The sequence below is a fragment of the Aquarana catesbeiana genome, linkage group LG02, assembly GCF_042186555.1.
Source record: "Aquarana catesbeiana isolate 2022-GZ linkage group LG02, ASM4218655v1, whole genome shotgun sequence".
Lineage (NCBI taxonomy): Eukaryota > Metazoa > Chordata > Amphibia > Anura > Ranidae > Aquarana > Aquarana catesbeiana.
Window position 1 is genome coordinate 58,133,629 of NC_133325.1, and position 16,275 is coordinate 58,149,903.

General features: G+C 43.2%; 1 protein-coding gene across 1 annotated transcript in view; it reads left to right on the forward strand.

The window, feature by feature from the left end:
• The window catches only part of TMEM135 (transmembrane protein 135), a 523,462-nt gene that overhangs the window by 60,111 nt on the left and 447,076 nt on the right, over nucleotides 1-16,275 (forward strand). The window contains exon 2 of the mRNA XM_073612956.1: nucleotides 7,285-7,412. Within this exon, the coding sequence (XP_073469057.1) occupies nucleotides 7,285-7,412 (128 nt within the window). The remainder of the gene's footprint in view (nucleotides 1-7,284; nucleotides 7,413-16,275) is intronic.

A 16,275-nucleotide genomic window follows, 5' to 3' on the forward strand; every position in this document is an offset into this window, starting at 1 on the left:
AGAATGTGTGAATGGAGCACTTCACCGAATGGAGCAAGTGCTGCGGCTCAATACTTGTGTTTCTTTTGAAGTGAACAAATATTTCTAGATTCACTGTTACTGGTCTGTGTCCATAGCAATGGAAAAAAAGGCCATTGCTGTCATGTTTCTCATTGTAAGAGTCCAAGCCCAAGTAAAATATCATTCATGTCTGTTAAGAAACACATACAGAGGCACTTGTTATAAACCAATGTCATTTGTGACCATGTAAAAGATATACTGACCGTGTTGAAATGCATTTCCACATTTTCAGCCAAATGTGGTAAGTCCCCCCACTATATATTTGTGCTCCCATTCAGCATACCTGAAATTGATTTATAATGGAAATATTTCAAATTTTTCTAGTTCTTTAGTTGGAACAGGATTATACGTAGGACCCCTATTGTTCTGAATAACAAGGGACAGATTTTAGACAGGCATAGCCAGCTTGATTTTTGGCCTTTCCACCTGCTGAAGAGGGAGAACAAAATCAATCAACGCTTTCATCCGTGATAACGATGTATATTCCCATTGTATTCAGGCAGCTGCAGCACCCATGGCTGCTGCAGATGCCAAACAGCTATTGATCTGATAAATTTCCACCTATCCCAGTCAACATTTTAATCAACTTTGGTTGAGCCCAATGGTATTTGCAACACCACCCACAGCTTGCATTTGGCCAATTCAGCAGGAGTCTACTGAAATTTGAGCTATCTATAAGGGCCCTTAGGGGCAGATTGGTTTATAAGTGCCTACAATGTACACCTAAGCCTTATTAGTGGAAAATGACCAACTACTAACTGACACATAAATATTTCCTCCCCTTTTCATCCTATGGCTCTGCCTCTCCTTTATCACAAATTGCTGTCCACTTTGTAATGTGGGGGACCAACAATGGGGATGAATTGAATAGCACAGTGACATCACTCATTAGCATCCACTGTTCTCTCCCTTGGTCATGGGAGGAGAAGAGTCCAGTGCTCTATCCTTCGTTGAGGGGAAGAAGAGTCCAGTGCTGTATACATTGTCGAGACGAAGAAGATTCCACTGCCCCATCTATTGTCGAAGTGGGAGAAGAGTTTCCTGCACTATTCATTGTCGAGGGGGAAAGGAGTCCACTGCTCTATATCTATTGTTGAGGGGAAGAACAGTCCAGTGCTCTGTCCATTCCCAAAGCGAGAGATGAGTCCAGTGCTCTATTAATTGTCAAGGGGACGAAGAGTCTTCTGCTCCATCCAGTGTCAAAGAGGAATAGGAGTCTACTGCACTATCCATTGATGAGGGGAAAAAGAATCCAGTGCACTATCCATTGTCGAGGGGGAGAAGAGTCCACTGCTCTATTCATTGTTGAGGAGAAGAAAAGTCCACTGCTCTATCCATTATTGAGGGGGAGACTAGTTCACTGCTCTATCCATTATTGAGGGGGAGACTAGTTCACTGCTCTATCCATTGTTGAGGGGGAGACTAGTTCACTGCTCTATCCATTATTGAGGGGAAGAAGAGTCCACTGCACTATTCATTGTCGAGGAGGAGAAGAGTCCAGTGCGTTATCACTTGTCGACAGGAAGAAGAATGTCTTCCCACCAACTTGTAGTAGCTGTTTCAGAAAGGGTGAAGACCCAAAGCTTTGTGGTCACATGGTCGGTTGTAGGGAAAAAGTTAAGCCGGGTAAGCTCCTTGTTTTTTTTCCCGTTCAACCCAGCAAGTTGAATGAAAAAAAATGGAGGAGTTTAGGAGGAGCTCACTGTACTAACTATGCAATGTTAGTACAGTGATCTTCCAGCTGAGCTATTGTGCTCGCCAGAACACACCGATTAAGGCTTGCAGCCATTGGCTGCAAGAGCTGATTGGATGCTGATCAACTGCTGTTTTTCCAGTATGCCTGCTTGACGGAAGCCGAACAGGCTGCTTTACACACAGGCCGAATGTCGACTAAATTCGGCCTGTGTGTACCAGGCTTTAGTGGGGAATTCTTTACCTAAATGGAGGAAATGCATTAAGGTAAAAAACCTGTAAGACTTTAGAACAACTTTAACCCTTTCATGCCTAAGCCTATTTCTGACATTTGTTGCTTACAAGTTCAAATCTGTATTTTTATATATATATATATATATATATATATATATATATATATATATATATATATATATATATATATTATAAATATTTCTGTATTTTTATATATTTAATATATATATTTTTAGCAGTGACCCTAGCGAATAAAATGGCGATCGTTGCAATATTTTATGTCACACGGTATTTGCGCAACAGTCTTTCAAAGCAATTTTTTGGGAAAAAAGACACTTTCATGAATTAAAAAAAAATGAAACAGTAAAGTTAGCTCAATTGTTTTGTATAATGTGAAATATGATGTTACACCGAGTAAATAGATACCTAACATGTCATGCTTTGAAATTGCGCACACTCGTGGAATGACGACAGACTATGGTGTCTAAATATCTCCATAGGCGACGCTTTTAAAAAAATTTAACAGTTACCAGGTTAGAATCACAGAGAAGGTCTTTTTCTAGAATTATTGCTCTCACTCTGACGATTGCGGTGATACCTCACATGTGTGATTTGAACACAGTTTACATATGGGGGCGTGACTTTCTTTGCTGCGCAAGCACGTGGGGACGGGGGCGCTTTCAAATTATTTTATTTTTTTTCTTATATACATATATATATTTTTTTTTTTTACACTATACTTTAAAAAAAAAAATTCTGATCACTTTTATTGATGTCACAAAGAATGTAAACATCCCTTGTGACAGGTACTCTTTAGGGAGGGATCGGGGGTCTAAAAGACCCCAAATCCCTCCTTTGCACATAAAAGTATTCAGATCGCCAAAATTGGCGATTCTGAATACTGTCATTTTTAAAAAAATGGGCGCCATTGGCAGCTGAGTAAACCGGAAGTGACGCTGTGACGCCACTTCCATGTTTCTACATAGGAGACTCGAACAAAGCCGTTTTCAGCTTCGTTCCAGTCTCAGTCTAGCCGACGAACGCGCCGGATGTGGATCAGGTCCCCCGGTGGGACGGGGAGGCCCGGGAAGAGCGGCGATAGGGGGGATGTTCTCCCGCTCCTTTAGGATAACAGCCAATCGGCTTTTAGCCGCATCGGTTGCTATCACTAAAAATCCAACCGCTGGCTCTAAAAAAATGGTACCAGGGTGATGCCTGCAGCTGCGGTCGGCGCCAAGGGGTTAAACAAAGATCTTTAACCCTTTTGTTAATTTGTACTGTCTACATATTTTAAAATTAGTTGAAGCTATGTATCTCAATTTGGCTGCAAAAGTGGATATACAGTTAGGTCCATATTTTGTTAAGAATCTTTTACTGGCAATGACCAGTGGCGTCTCCAGCTTTCAAATTTAGGGGGGGCATATGGGGGGACAGGGACAAAAGTAGGGGGGCAACTATAAAATGCATATATATATATATATATATATATATATATATATATATATATATATATATATATATATCCTGGGGCCCTTTCACATGTTCTGCAGTGAGCTCCCTTCCTACTGTATTGGGGTCCCCCAGGGTGGCAGAAAACAAGAGATATATGTCACCAGCATATCAAGAAAATATAAGGATTCAAAGCAGTGGGAGAACTATCAGGGTTGCAAAGGTTGTCTTGCCTCCGGGCCCTGGTGTTCTGCCACTGTGGGGTTCCCCAGCCTCCTCTTGCTGTCCTGCCCCTGCTATTGACAGCTCTGGTCTGGCATCTCTTGGAATTTACAGGCTGGTCCTCCTGTCCTAAGGACGGGAGAAATCAGTCTGTTTTTTCAGTAACTGAAAGTCCTGGTGGAGTCCTTCCTGCAACTCGCTGGCTCGAGCAGATCAGGCGGCCGTGGTTGTGTGAACGCTCGCATTATGCAGTGTCAGCGAGCAGGGGAGGGGGGAGGAATCACCCGCAGGAGCTGACTGGGGACTCTCTCCCTCTTAGACATTGATTTTTTGTAAAAAAAAAAAAAAAAATTTTTTTGGGGGGGGCACATGGTGGGGCACAGCATAATGTTGGGGGGGTCAGGGCCCCCTCTGCCCCCCCCCCTAGGGTCGCCATTGGCAATGACTGCCAGAAGTCTGGAACCCATGGACATTACCAAAGACTGGGTTTCCTCCTTTCTGATGCTTTGCCATTCTCTAACTGCAGCTGTCTTCAGTTGTTTTTTGTGGGTCTTTCTGCCTTTAGTTTTGCCTTCAGCAAGTAAAATGCATGCTCAATTGGGTTGAGATCAGGCGATTGACTTGGCCATTGCAGAATATTCAATTTCTTTTCCTTCAAAAGCTCCTGGGTTGCTTTTGCAGTGTGTTTTGGATCATTGTCCATCTGTACTGCGAAGCGCCGTCCCATCAACTGCATTTGGCAGAATCTAGGCTGACAGTATATCTCTAAACACTGCAGAATTCATCCGGCTGCTTCTGTCTTCGGTCACATCAATAAACACCAATGACCCAGTGCCACTGGAAGCCATGCATGCCCATGCCACCCCACTGCAAGCTTCACCATGTGACCACAGATGACGTTGTGTGCTTTAGATCATGAGCTGTTCCAAGCCTTCTCCACACTTTTTTTTTCTTCTAATCATTCTGGTACAGATTAATCTCAGTTTTATCTGTCCAAAGAATGCTTTTCCAGAACTGTATTTGCTCTAGTGAAGTCTTCTCTTGATTGTAGACTTTGACAATGATACACCCACCTCCTGGGGAGTGTCCACTTGTCTGGATGTTGTGAACGGGTTTTTCTTTACCATAGAGAGGATCCTGCCATCATCCACCACTGTCTTCCGTGGACCTCCAGGCCTTTTTATCTTCCTAATCTGCCTCTTCCTATTCTGCAGCTTGTCCTGTTCCTCGGTGAGCGGCCCCGTTGCCTTCTGGGAACTGTGTGTGTTCCCAGAAAACCACGGGGCCATTCACAGAGCGCCACTCGCGCGTGCGCAGTAGGAAACTGGCAGTGAAGCCGCAAGGCTCCACTGCCTGTTTCCCTTACTTAGGATGGCGGTGCCGGGACCCAAGGGACGGGTCTGCCTCGGGCGGCCGACATCGCGGACACCCAGGACAGGTAAGTGTACTTATTTAAAGTCAGCAGCTACACTGTTTGTAGCTGCTGACTTAAAAAAAAAAAATTTTTGCTGGCCGAAATCCCCCTTTAAGTGCACTGTGTTATTCCTTTGCTTTCTGTTTGCCTTTTTTTGGGCACAACATCCCCATTCCCGGTGCTGTCTAACAAAGAGCTTCATAAATGAGATTCAGTACAGATGACTTTTCATATGGAGAACATTCTAGCGAAGATTTTCTTCGATAGAAAAAAAGGGGGGGGGGTATGGCGCAATGAGTGTCGTGTGTACGAGGTGTGTCTATTTAAATAACGAGACAAATTTATTGCTTGTCCCCTTCAATATATTCCCTATTTGCACTAATACGTTGCTTTAGTCTTGTTTTCCTGTTTTCCACTGGTCGAAGGCATGGAGAAAATCAATTTCTGTCAGCTGTTTCAGCACATGCGCTATTTTCTTCTTCTTTACAGCATCAACAGACTCAAAACGTGTCCCTTTTAAGCACTGATTTAATTTTGGGAATCCATTCTCGCGTTCCTTACTGAATCTTTTGTGCCACTCAAACACACATGCATGATACAGGCTGTCATTCCCATAAGCCAGGGGTAGGCAACCTCGGCCCTCCAGCTGTGGTGAAACTACAAATCCCATCATGACTCTGCCTCTAGGAGTCCATGCCTGTGATTGTCAGGGTCTTGCAACGTCTCATGAGACTTGTAGTTTCAAAACAGCTGGAGGGCCGAGGTTGCCTACCCCTGCCATAAGCTGTAGTAAGCATTTGAAAACATTCTGTTTGTGCAGTTTTACAAAAAAATTCAAATTGACACGTTGTTCAACTTTTAAACTTAGCATTTTTTCGGCACACTGCAGAAAACACAACCAAACTAAATGGCGCCTCACAATCAACTAAACGTCCTAGAGTGTGAAATGTGAAAAACTCAAGCGCTAAATGAATTAACCAATGAGTAAAAAAAAATAGAAATAAACAAGTGATTGAAAATTAAAATAAAGTAAAGCTGCTATCAATCATAAGTGTTCAGACACCCCAATGGTAGATAAAGAAAATAGCTCACCTCAAATAAATAAATTGGGTTGTTTCAACCAACAAACCATAATCGTGCATAAAAATGCATAAAAATTGCATGTGATAAACACATTAGTGGTATGTGTATAAGTATGCGTAAATGGATTCAATACATAAAGCCATCAAAAACATACATGCATGAACGTCATAGAGTGTTGCTGCTTGTCATGCAGGTTCAAACATGTTCAAACAAGGTCACCACGCTTGCAGTTATAACCGGTTTTGACTGCTTTGTTTACTGGGTGGGATCACAGTCTCGTTATTTATTAGACATACCTCGTATACTAATGATGTATGTTCAACAAAAAGTCCATAAGTTCAATTGGAACATCCAGGGCGATTTCTTGCTGGCCTCAGTTGATGCATTACCTTCTTAGAGATTGAAGTGGCTCTGAGTGAACAGATAGAGAGAGGAGAGGGGTGTGATCTAAGTGCAATATTAATCGTGAAAGACAATTGGCAACTTACACAAACATATAAAAGAACTCGCTCCTCAATAAGTTAGTAATCTTCAGCATAGCAGAACACCTTGGTCCAAGCGAACATACTAGGTGGGCTGGTGGGTAACCTGTAGAGCCAAGAAGACACACCAGGGCGCAACAGACTGAGGTCAGTAACATACAGGCAGTATTAGGGGCATGTAAATTAGCAACTCACATGGTGCATTTTTTAATACCACCTTGGTCAGCAGCTGTCTGTAACATGTGGAGCGTGGAGCCTCTTTTAAAACTTGCAGCCTTGTCCACAAGTAGGGCCCAAATCCCGACTGGATGGAGGAAGCAGAAACCAAAAAAAAAAGATGGAAGCCGAACTCCCATGGGATGCAGAACAGACTGGAAGTGGTGTCAGAGGGTGGGGCTACATGTTTTGAGGCCGCCCAAGCCTCTTTCTCAAGCCAAAATGTTTTGACTTGAGAAAGAGGCTTTGCTGGCCTCGAAACATTTGAACTGCTATAGTTTATTTTTAAGGCTGTAACTCACAGGCTTTTTTTGTATATTATTCAGAAAATGTTCTCAGGATCCTGGTAGACTTAGTTTTGATCTTTTTCTTCCATGTCTAGTCCTCCTAATACTCTTTTTTTTTTTTTTTTTTTTTTGTCTTCTATTTCAGGCAGCCGCACTCCTGCGGAGGAGAAAACTTGATTACTACATGCACAGATTACTACCTGAACTCCTGCGCTCCACGTCTTTTTTAACCGCCAACGGCAGCCTCTACATTGCCTTCTTCTGTATACTAAGGTCAGTATGTACATTTGTGTGCTGTAAAAGCGCCTTCATGCCAAGGAGAAGGCTGATGTTGATAGAAGCATGTTAATGTGTGTGATCTGTCAGTATTCACCTGAAGGGTAAGCAGAGGCTATGGTTCATTGCAACAGCTCGGGTAGAGATGGATTAAGAAAGAAAAGGAGCAGCTTTTACCTCCCACCCCTATACTTTTTATTGACACTTATAAGGAGTGCAGTAGGCACCAGGAAGCTACCCCACTGCCTGCAATGTTTAGGTGTGTCAGAGTGCCATTCAAAGTAGATGGCACAGCAACACACCACATGGTTTTTCATGCACTGTGATAAGTGCCAATAAATGCATACATTTACAACTTACCGGCTCTAAATGTGCAATCATTTTGTTTGGGCCAGCATAAAGCAAACTTTTAGTTGGCTTTGTTAGGTTTGCTTTAGCCCTCCTTCCCAGCAGCATATGCTTACCTTTCGTTTACCCTCCTGCTGCTCCATTTATAACTAGGAGCTAAAAAAAAAACACCTCATATGACAGATCCAGGCCAATTCACTTATACACAGGGAGTCCACATTCCTTCTTAAAGAGGCGTTCCACCCAAAAATGGAACTTCCGCTTTAAGGGAGGTGACCCCCTGACATGCCACATTTGGCATGTAATTTTTTTTGGGGGGGGGGGCGGTCTTTTTAGAGGGTCCCAGCTTCCACTTCCTCCTGGCACACCGTGGCACCGGAAGGGAGATCACCTCTCCCCCTCCCTCTCGGCAATCATCTGGGACACGTCACAGCTCTTAGATGATTGCCTGGCCAGTCGCGGTGTGGCTCGTGCATGCGCTGTGGGTGCCCGGCTGTGAAGCCACAGCCGGGAGCCCACAGTGACAGTGACAATGCCGGTGCCGCAGAGAGGAGGGGGAGATGAGCGGGGCTTCATTTCCCCGCATCGCTGGATCCCTGGACAGATAAGTGTCCGATTACTAAAAGGCAGAAGCTGCTGTATTTGTAGCTGCTGACTTTTTACTTTTTTTTTTTTTAAGCAGAATTCCGCTTTAAGGTGAAACTTTGCCCATAACAGTTTGATAACAATTAATGTTCTTTAGCAAAGAACATATGTTCCACATTAATAGTTATGCTACTGAAATTAGTGTGTTCTGGAAATTGCCTCCAGCCTTGCTCTTGTTTTTTCTTGTTGGAGGCCGCCGTTTTGTTAAGACTCAGAACAGTCACTTTCTTATTAGAAACTCTCCTCCTCTCCTTGGTCTCAAAAACGATTTGTCACTTTCTTCAATTAAATTATATACATTTCCTGCCTTGATTGTATGTCTTTGCTCAGATAGAGAAGAAGGCTGACCGAGGCTTTAAGCAAGCCATAGATGCAGGAAAGAAAATTGCTTGATTCCCCCATCAACACAGTCAGTGTTTATGGGGGAATCTTTCCCACAGCGCTATTGTGTTCCGCTGGCGGGGAGTTCAATGAACACTGTTGGTGGCTGTAGCTGCTGGCAGTGATCGCATACAGAAAATCTGACAGTCTGGTTGTACTGAAGTCAGTGGATGGGTCAATCGAATCTCAGCCAGTCCCTACTTGGAACCGGTTGAGATTCAATCCAACTATTTCCAGCTGTACAGTGCTGAAGTTCACAGACTACCCATGAGAGAGAAAAGAGAGAATATCAGGGAGATTAGATAAGATACAGTCTTTGTAAGGTTTATTTGTGTCTCCCTGGCAGCAGACTTTGTCCTGTCACCTTTCCTGCTTTCCTTTTCTCCCTGCTAATTTGTGTTCCCTAAGCACATTCTGTGTCCTTCCTGTTGCTTTCTTCCCTCTTTAGCAACAGTAAATCTTAAAGTGATAGTAAAGTCTTGTTTTTTCTTTTGTTTAAAAATAGCAAACATGTTCTACTTACTAGCTCTGTGCAGTGGTTTTGCACAGAGCAGCCCAAATTCTTCTCTTCTCCTGGTCCCCCACCAGCGCTCTTGGCCCCTCCCTCCTGCCCGTGCCCCTACAGCAAGCAGCTTGTTATAGGGGCACCCGAGCCAAGCCGCTGTTCTGTGTGTCCATTCAGATACGGAGCTGCGGCTCGGCCTCTCCCCCTCTCCTCATTGGCTCACTGACTTTGTCAGCAGCGGGAGCCATTGGCACCCCCGCTGTTCTGTCCCAGCCATTTGGGGGGGGAGTCCCAGACAGCCAAGACTCTCATGCAACATTGCTGGATCAAGATGGGGCTCAGGTAAGTATTAGGGGGGCTGAGGGGGATTGCTGCACACACAAGGTTTTTTTTATCTTAATGCAAAGAATGCATTAAGATAAAAAAACCTTCTGCCTTTAGAACCACTTTAAAATTGTCAGCTGATCGGCCTCTAGTGGCTCTGATTTTAGTCACAGTGCCAAGAATGGAGAGCAACTGAGCATGTACAGAGAAGGGTGAGAGTGTATTACTGGATTTTACACAGTATAGGCACTTATGTTTTACATATAACTGCAAAAGGTGCCAGCCTAAAGTGATCTATCAGAACTTCTGACTAAAGTTCCACTTTAACCCCCCCACATACATACTGTGGCAGGGTGGCTCTTTAGCGCAAAATCACGTACCTGTAAGTAATTTCTTCTTCCGGGTCTGGGGCGCGTGCCGCCGGCGACTCGCTCCCGCTGTTATCGGACACAGCGGGAGACAATCAATGGGTCCGCCAGGACCCGACGATCATTCCCGAGGCAGACAGAATGGCGGTCTGCCTATGTAAACAAGGCAGTTTGCCTTTCTATGACAGGAGAAGACAGAGGTCTTGTGTTTCTGCTAAACAGGAACACGGATCTCTGTCTTCTTACAGTACAAGCAACTCCTCCCATTAGAAATCACTCCCTGGGAACACATTTAACCCTGCCCCTGATGTTAACCCCTTACAACCAGTGTCATTAGTACAGTTACAGTGCTTATTATTTAGAACTGATCACTGTATTAGTGTCACTGGTCCCCAAAAAAGTGTCAAAAGGGTCACATAAAAATATCCTATAGTTTGTAGACGCTATAACAATTGCGCAAACAAATCAATATACCCTTATTGGGATTTCTTTATATAAATAAAGATTATATATATATATATATATATATATATATATATATATATATATATATATATATATATATATATATATATATATAAAAAATATAAATATGTAGCAAAATACATATTGGCCTAAATTGATGAAGAAATTAGATTTTTTTACATTCTTTTATTGGGTATGTATTCAAGCAGAAAGTAAAAAAATATTGTTTTGCTTTTTTCAAAATTGTCGATCTTTTTTTGTTTATAGCGAAAAAACCCCCAAAAAGCACAGAGGTGATCAAATACCACCAAAAGATAGCTCTAATTGTGGGAAAAAAAGAACGTACATTTTATTTGGGTACAGCGTTGCATGACGGTGCAGATGTCAGTGCCGTATCGCAAAAAATGGCCTAGTTATGAAGGGGGTAAAACCTTCTGCAGCTAGGACTCCAGCGACTCGTACCTTATACAGGGCTTTTCCTTCCTCCTATATTTATATATGGAGGTCTGCATTAAAAGAAACCTGTTGCTTTACTCTGCCTAGACAAAACACAGGTTCACTTTACACATACCTCCCAACATTTTGAGATGGGAAGGAGGGACACCTACTAAACGTATGTAGGCATAGGACACGCCCCCTGCCACACTCCCTTAACAGATAATTAACCAAAAAAAAGGTTAAATAAATCCACAAGGCCTTTTACCACTACAATTCCTTTATATTGGCTTTTAAAATGTACAAATGCAGCAATTTAGAATATGGATGAAAGGTTTAGCACTGGGAAACACTTTTTGAAAGATAAAAAGTGCATTTTATATACAACTATAAGGATCAGGCCAAAATGAGGGACAAATGAGGAGGAAAGAGGGACATTGCTCCAAATCAGGGACAGTCCCTCGAAACCAGGGACAGTTGGGAGCTATACTTTACAATATCCCGAAGGGGATGAGCAATGGTTGCTTGTTCAGGTAACCAGTAACACCATCCCAATTGTGTGGACAGCTCTGGATCGCTATAAACTCTGCATGGTAGGAGGTGCAAATGAAAATCTTAAAGCGTTAGTAAACTCAGTTGCTTCAACCCTTTGTTTCATATAATGCAATGTATAAAGTTATTATGAATCAAAGCGCCGCCATAGCAAAGCATATCTAATACTTCTTACTTGAAAAAATATTATTTTTCTGAAAGCTCCTTTTCAGTTGTAGCCGCCGCCATAGTGACTGCTTTCTTCCGCATCCAACAACATTCTGACTTCCGCCCTTAGACCCCTTTCACATTGAGGCATTTTTCAGTCATTTTTGGGCTAAAAATAGCGCCTGAAAAACGCCTCTCCTGCAGTCCCAGCGTGAAAGCCCGAGTGCTTTCACACTGGGGCGGTTCGTTGGCAGGACGTTAAAAAAAGTCCTGCAAGCAGCATCTTTGGGGCGGTGAAGGAGCGGTGTGTACACCGCTCCTCCACCGCCCCTGCCCATTGAAATGAATAGGCACCGCTGCCAAAGCGCTTCGTCAGTTGCAATACGCGGGCACATTTAACCCTTTATTCAGCCGCTAGCGGGGGTTAAAAGCGACCCGCCAGCGCCCGAATAGCACCGCTAAAATGACGGTAAAGCACCGCTAAAATTAGCGGTGTTTTACCGTCAAAGCCCGCCCCAGTGTGAAAGCAGCCTTGGTCCCTCTCTGTTTTCATAATCTCGCACGTGCGCAGTACAGCATTGCAGCTCTCCTGTGTAATACCGCTCTCTCCTGTGTAATACGGCTCTCTCCTGTGTAATACCGCTCTCTCCTGTGTAATACCGCTCTCTCCTGTGTAATACTGCTCTCTCCTGTGTAATACCGCTCTCTCCTGTGTAATACCGCTCTCTCCTGTGTAATACGGCTCTCTCCTGTGTAATACTGCTCTCTCCTGTGTAATACTGCTCTCTCCTGTGTAATACTGCTCTCTCCTATGTAATACCGCTCTCTCCTATGTAATACCGCTCTCTCCTATGTAATACCGCTCTCTCCTATGTAATACCGCTCTCTCCTATGTAATACCGCTCTCTCCTGTGTAATACGGCTCTCTCCTGTGTAATATGGCTCTCTCCTGTGTAATACCGCTCTCTCCTGTGTAATACCGCTCTCTCCTGTGTAATACCGCTCTCTCCTGTGTAATACCACTCTCTCCTGTGTAATACCGCTCTCTCCTGTGTAATACCGCTCTCTCCTGTGTAATACGGCTCTCTCCTGTGTAATACTGCTCTCTCCTGTGTAATACTGCTCTCTCCTGTGTAATACTGCTCTCTCCTATGTAATACGGCTCTCTCCTGTGTAATACGGCTCTCTCCTGTGTAATACGGCTCTCTCCTGTGTAATACGGCTCTCTCCTGTGTAATACGGCTCTCTCCTGTGTAATACGGCTCTCTCCTGTGTAATACGGCTCTCTCCTATGTAATACTGCTCTCTCCTATGTAATACTGCTCTCTCCTGTGTAATACCGCTCTCTCCTGTGTAATACCACTCTCTCCTGTGTAATACCGCTCTCTCCTGTGTAATACGGCTCTCTCCTGTGTAATACGGCTCTCTCCTGTGTAATACCGCTCTCTCCTGTGTAATACCGCTCTCTCCTGTGTAATACCACTCTCTCCTGTGTAATACCGCTCTCTCCTGTGTAATACCGCTCTCTCCTGTGTAATACGGCTCTCTCCTGTGTAATACGGCTCTCTCCTGTGTAATACGGCTCTCTCCTGTGTAATACTGCTCTCTCCTATGTAATACGGCTCTCTCCTGTGTAATACGGCTCTCTCCTGTGTAATACGGCTCTCTCCTGTGTAATACGGCTCTCTCCTGTGTAATACGGCTCTCTCCTGTGTAATACGGCTCTCTCCTGTGTAATACGGCTCTCTCCTGTGTAATACGGCTCTCTCCTGTGTAATACGGCTCTCTCCTGTGTAATACGGCTCTCTCCTGTGTAATACGGCTCTATCCTATGTAATACTGCTCTCTCCTGTGTAATACGGCTCTCTCCTGTGTAATACGGCTCTCTCCTGTGTAATACTGCTCTCTCCTGTGTAATACGGCTCTCTCCTGTGTAATACCGCTCTCTCCTGTGTTGCGCTCGTCGTGCCTACAAGCCCCTGTGACATATTGAGTCACATGAGGTTAACACTCTGCTTGTGAATGGGAAGCTAGTTTCGTGGGATGTCGGGGGGTGACGCCAAGCAAAGGAAATGACATAGCCCCGACACGCAAACACCATTTTTCCGGCATGAAGAGCTTGCCGGAAAAATGGGACTAATTGTGCATGCACCGATGACGTCATTGCTCAGAAAATGAACGATTGCACTGAAACTAAGAAGGTAGGAAGCCATCTACACACAGCAACTAGTTGACTAGTTTATAATGAGTAATGTGCTGGAAATTTAACTGGATGGGTTTACTACCGCTTTAAGCACCAACCCAGGTCTAAAACCGCCCAGAAATAGAAGTGGGCCGTTGTTTTTGTGCAGGTTCACTCCTTCCACCCTCATAGCAAGCTTTTCTGTCTACCAGCTCTACCGACATTTACAATTATAAGTGAATGGAAAGGGGAGATGGTAGGAAACCAGTGCCAGGTTACTAGGGAGGAAATCTTCGTCATCTGGGATAGTTGTGATCGCTGCTTCTCCCTGGTAGCAGCCAGTCAGCTTCGTCTGCAGACACCAACACACTTGAAATCGTTGCAGTATCTAGCAGAAAACACAGATCTTGAATAGACATGCACAGTTGTTGCAGTTGAAACTAAGTGGAGACACCCTGGCTGCTGACCTATAGTAACACTTCCTCATTCTTCAGAAAACTCCATTCTGAACCATTAGTTCTATTTTTCCATTAGATTGTACGCTCTTATGAGCAGGACCCTCCTAACCCTCTTGTATTTTATTGTATTGTAACTGTACTGTCTCCGTTTAGATTGTTTGCATTGACTTCTGTTAAAGAAGTGGCATGCAAGTTGTGCCGAAGTCACGCTGGGGTTCGATTTTAAAGTCGCGGGCAGTGTGAACATGGGCTCACACCTAGAGGCTGATTGGTTACATTTAGGGCTGCAACTAATGATTCTTTTTATAATGGATTAGTTGGCCGATTATTGGTTCGATTAATCAGATAAAAACCTAAAAAAAATTTGGTGTATAACTTAGTTGATATGTAAAGATTAAAAAAGGCAATTTATTCTTTAAGACCTATATGCAGTGGTTAATAGAAATAACCAGCTATTCGGTTAGAGAACAAAATATTAAATCCACTCTGAGAATACCAGATAGTGCAGAAACTTTCTGAAGACTATATATTTACATAGAAGACAGAAGATATATATTTATATCTTCTGTCTTCTATGTAAATATATAGTCTTCAAAAAGTTTCCGCACTTTTTTTTTTTATATTGAATAGAGTTTAAAGAGGAACTGCAGTCTGCTCACATAATTTGTAATAAAAACATCTTTGCCATTCTGAAGCTTCCCTCCAACCACTTTGCATATTATTTTATATATACTGTGATTCTGTACTTGCCAAATATGCTCCAGGAATCTCCCTCCACTGAGTCTGGCTGCATCCATTTTAACTGTGGGCAGCTGAAGCTGCTGCCTGTTCACTTCCTGGATTTACACAGACACACACCTCCAGCTCTGCAGCCCCGTAGCTCTGATTGGCCCTCTTATGACTCATCCCCCCCTCCCTTCCTGGCAAACTCTCAGGAGAGTGAGTGAGAGAGAGGGAGAGAGAGCTGTGCATGATGACCAGACAAGAAACAGGAAGTGGGCTGTATAAGGTATTTACTGGCAGAAAAAAAATGTTTTACTACCCAAAGTTAAAACAACAAGGGCAGAAGATTTAATAGATGGAAAGATGAAAAAATGACTGAAGTTCCGCTTTTAAGAAAAAGTGAGGAAATGGAAATGTTTTGAAGAACCCTCGTACTATTAGAGGTTGAATCTGGCACATATCATCAGACTCAAACTTAAAAAGACCTAAAACACTGTTTTGCAGATTTTCAGACAGAACTGTAATATAATATTATGTATGGCGGACTCCCTTGTCATAAGCAGGTGTCATGATACAAACTACCTGTGCCTGCTGTTACTTATGCTGGCCATACATGAACACATTTTTCCTTCGAAAATGATTGTTTTAGGAGTATTCATTTTGATTTTCTAATTGTTGGTGGAGTCAAAACAACATTCGTTTTCAACCACAATGACAGGAAAATTCACAGGAGCAGAACAGAAAACTTTTCTCGACTGAATGAATTTTCGGACAGTGTATGTGGTTTTCATTCAGAAATTGTATTCATTTTAAAATTGAATGTTAAAAGTAAGTGAAATTTTCAAACATTTATCCATTTATCAAATGTACGAATATGGAATAGAGGTTTGGGAACCTGGTCCCCAACCAAGGTTCGCCAGGGGAAAAAGAGCAAGTGGACTATCTTGGTACAGTGTAGCAATGGTACAAATAAGAAATATAAACAATCGTAAAAAGAAACGAAAATGTATTAATACAGACAACATAGCAATACAAATTAAAAAGACAGTGACTTGGTCATACATAGGACTTCGACTAGTTTTGCAGGGTAACCGCTTCATCAGGAAATACATCTGTAAATAGACAAAGTCAGTTGACATAATAGTCAGAAATGTATTCAACGTATTGTAGAAAATTGTACGGTTGAGTGGTGGTGGGGAAGGAGAACATGCTGAAGGTAAAAGATTGCTTACCCAAGTCCCGGTGCGAACAGTGCACAGGGCGTAACCAGTGGAGCGTCCCGCGGCGACTGGGGGAAATTAACGAATCATTGGGCTTGAGTCTGGGT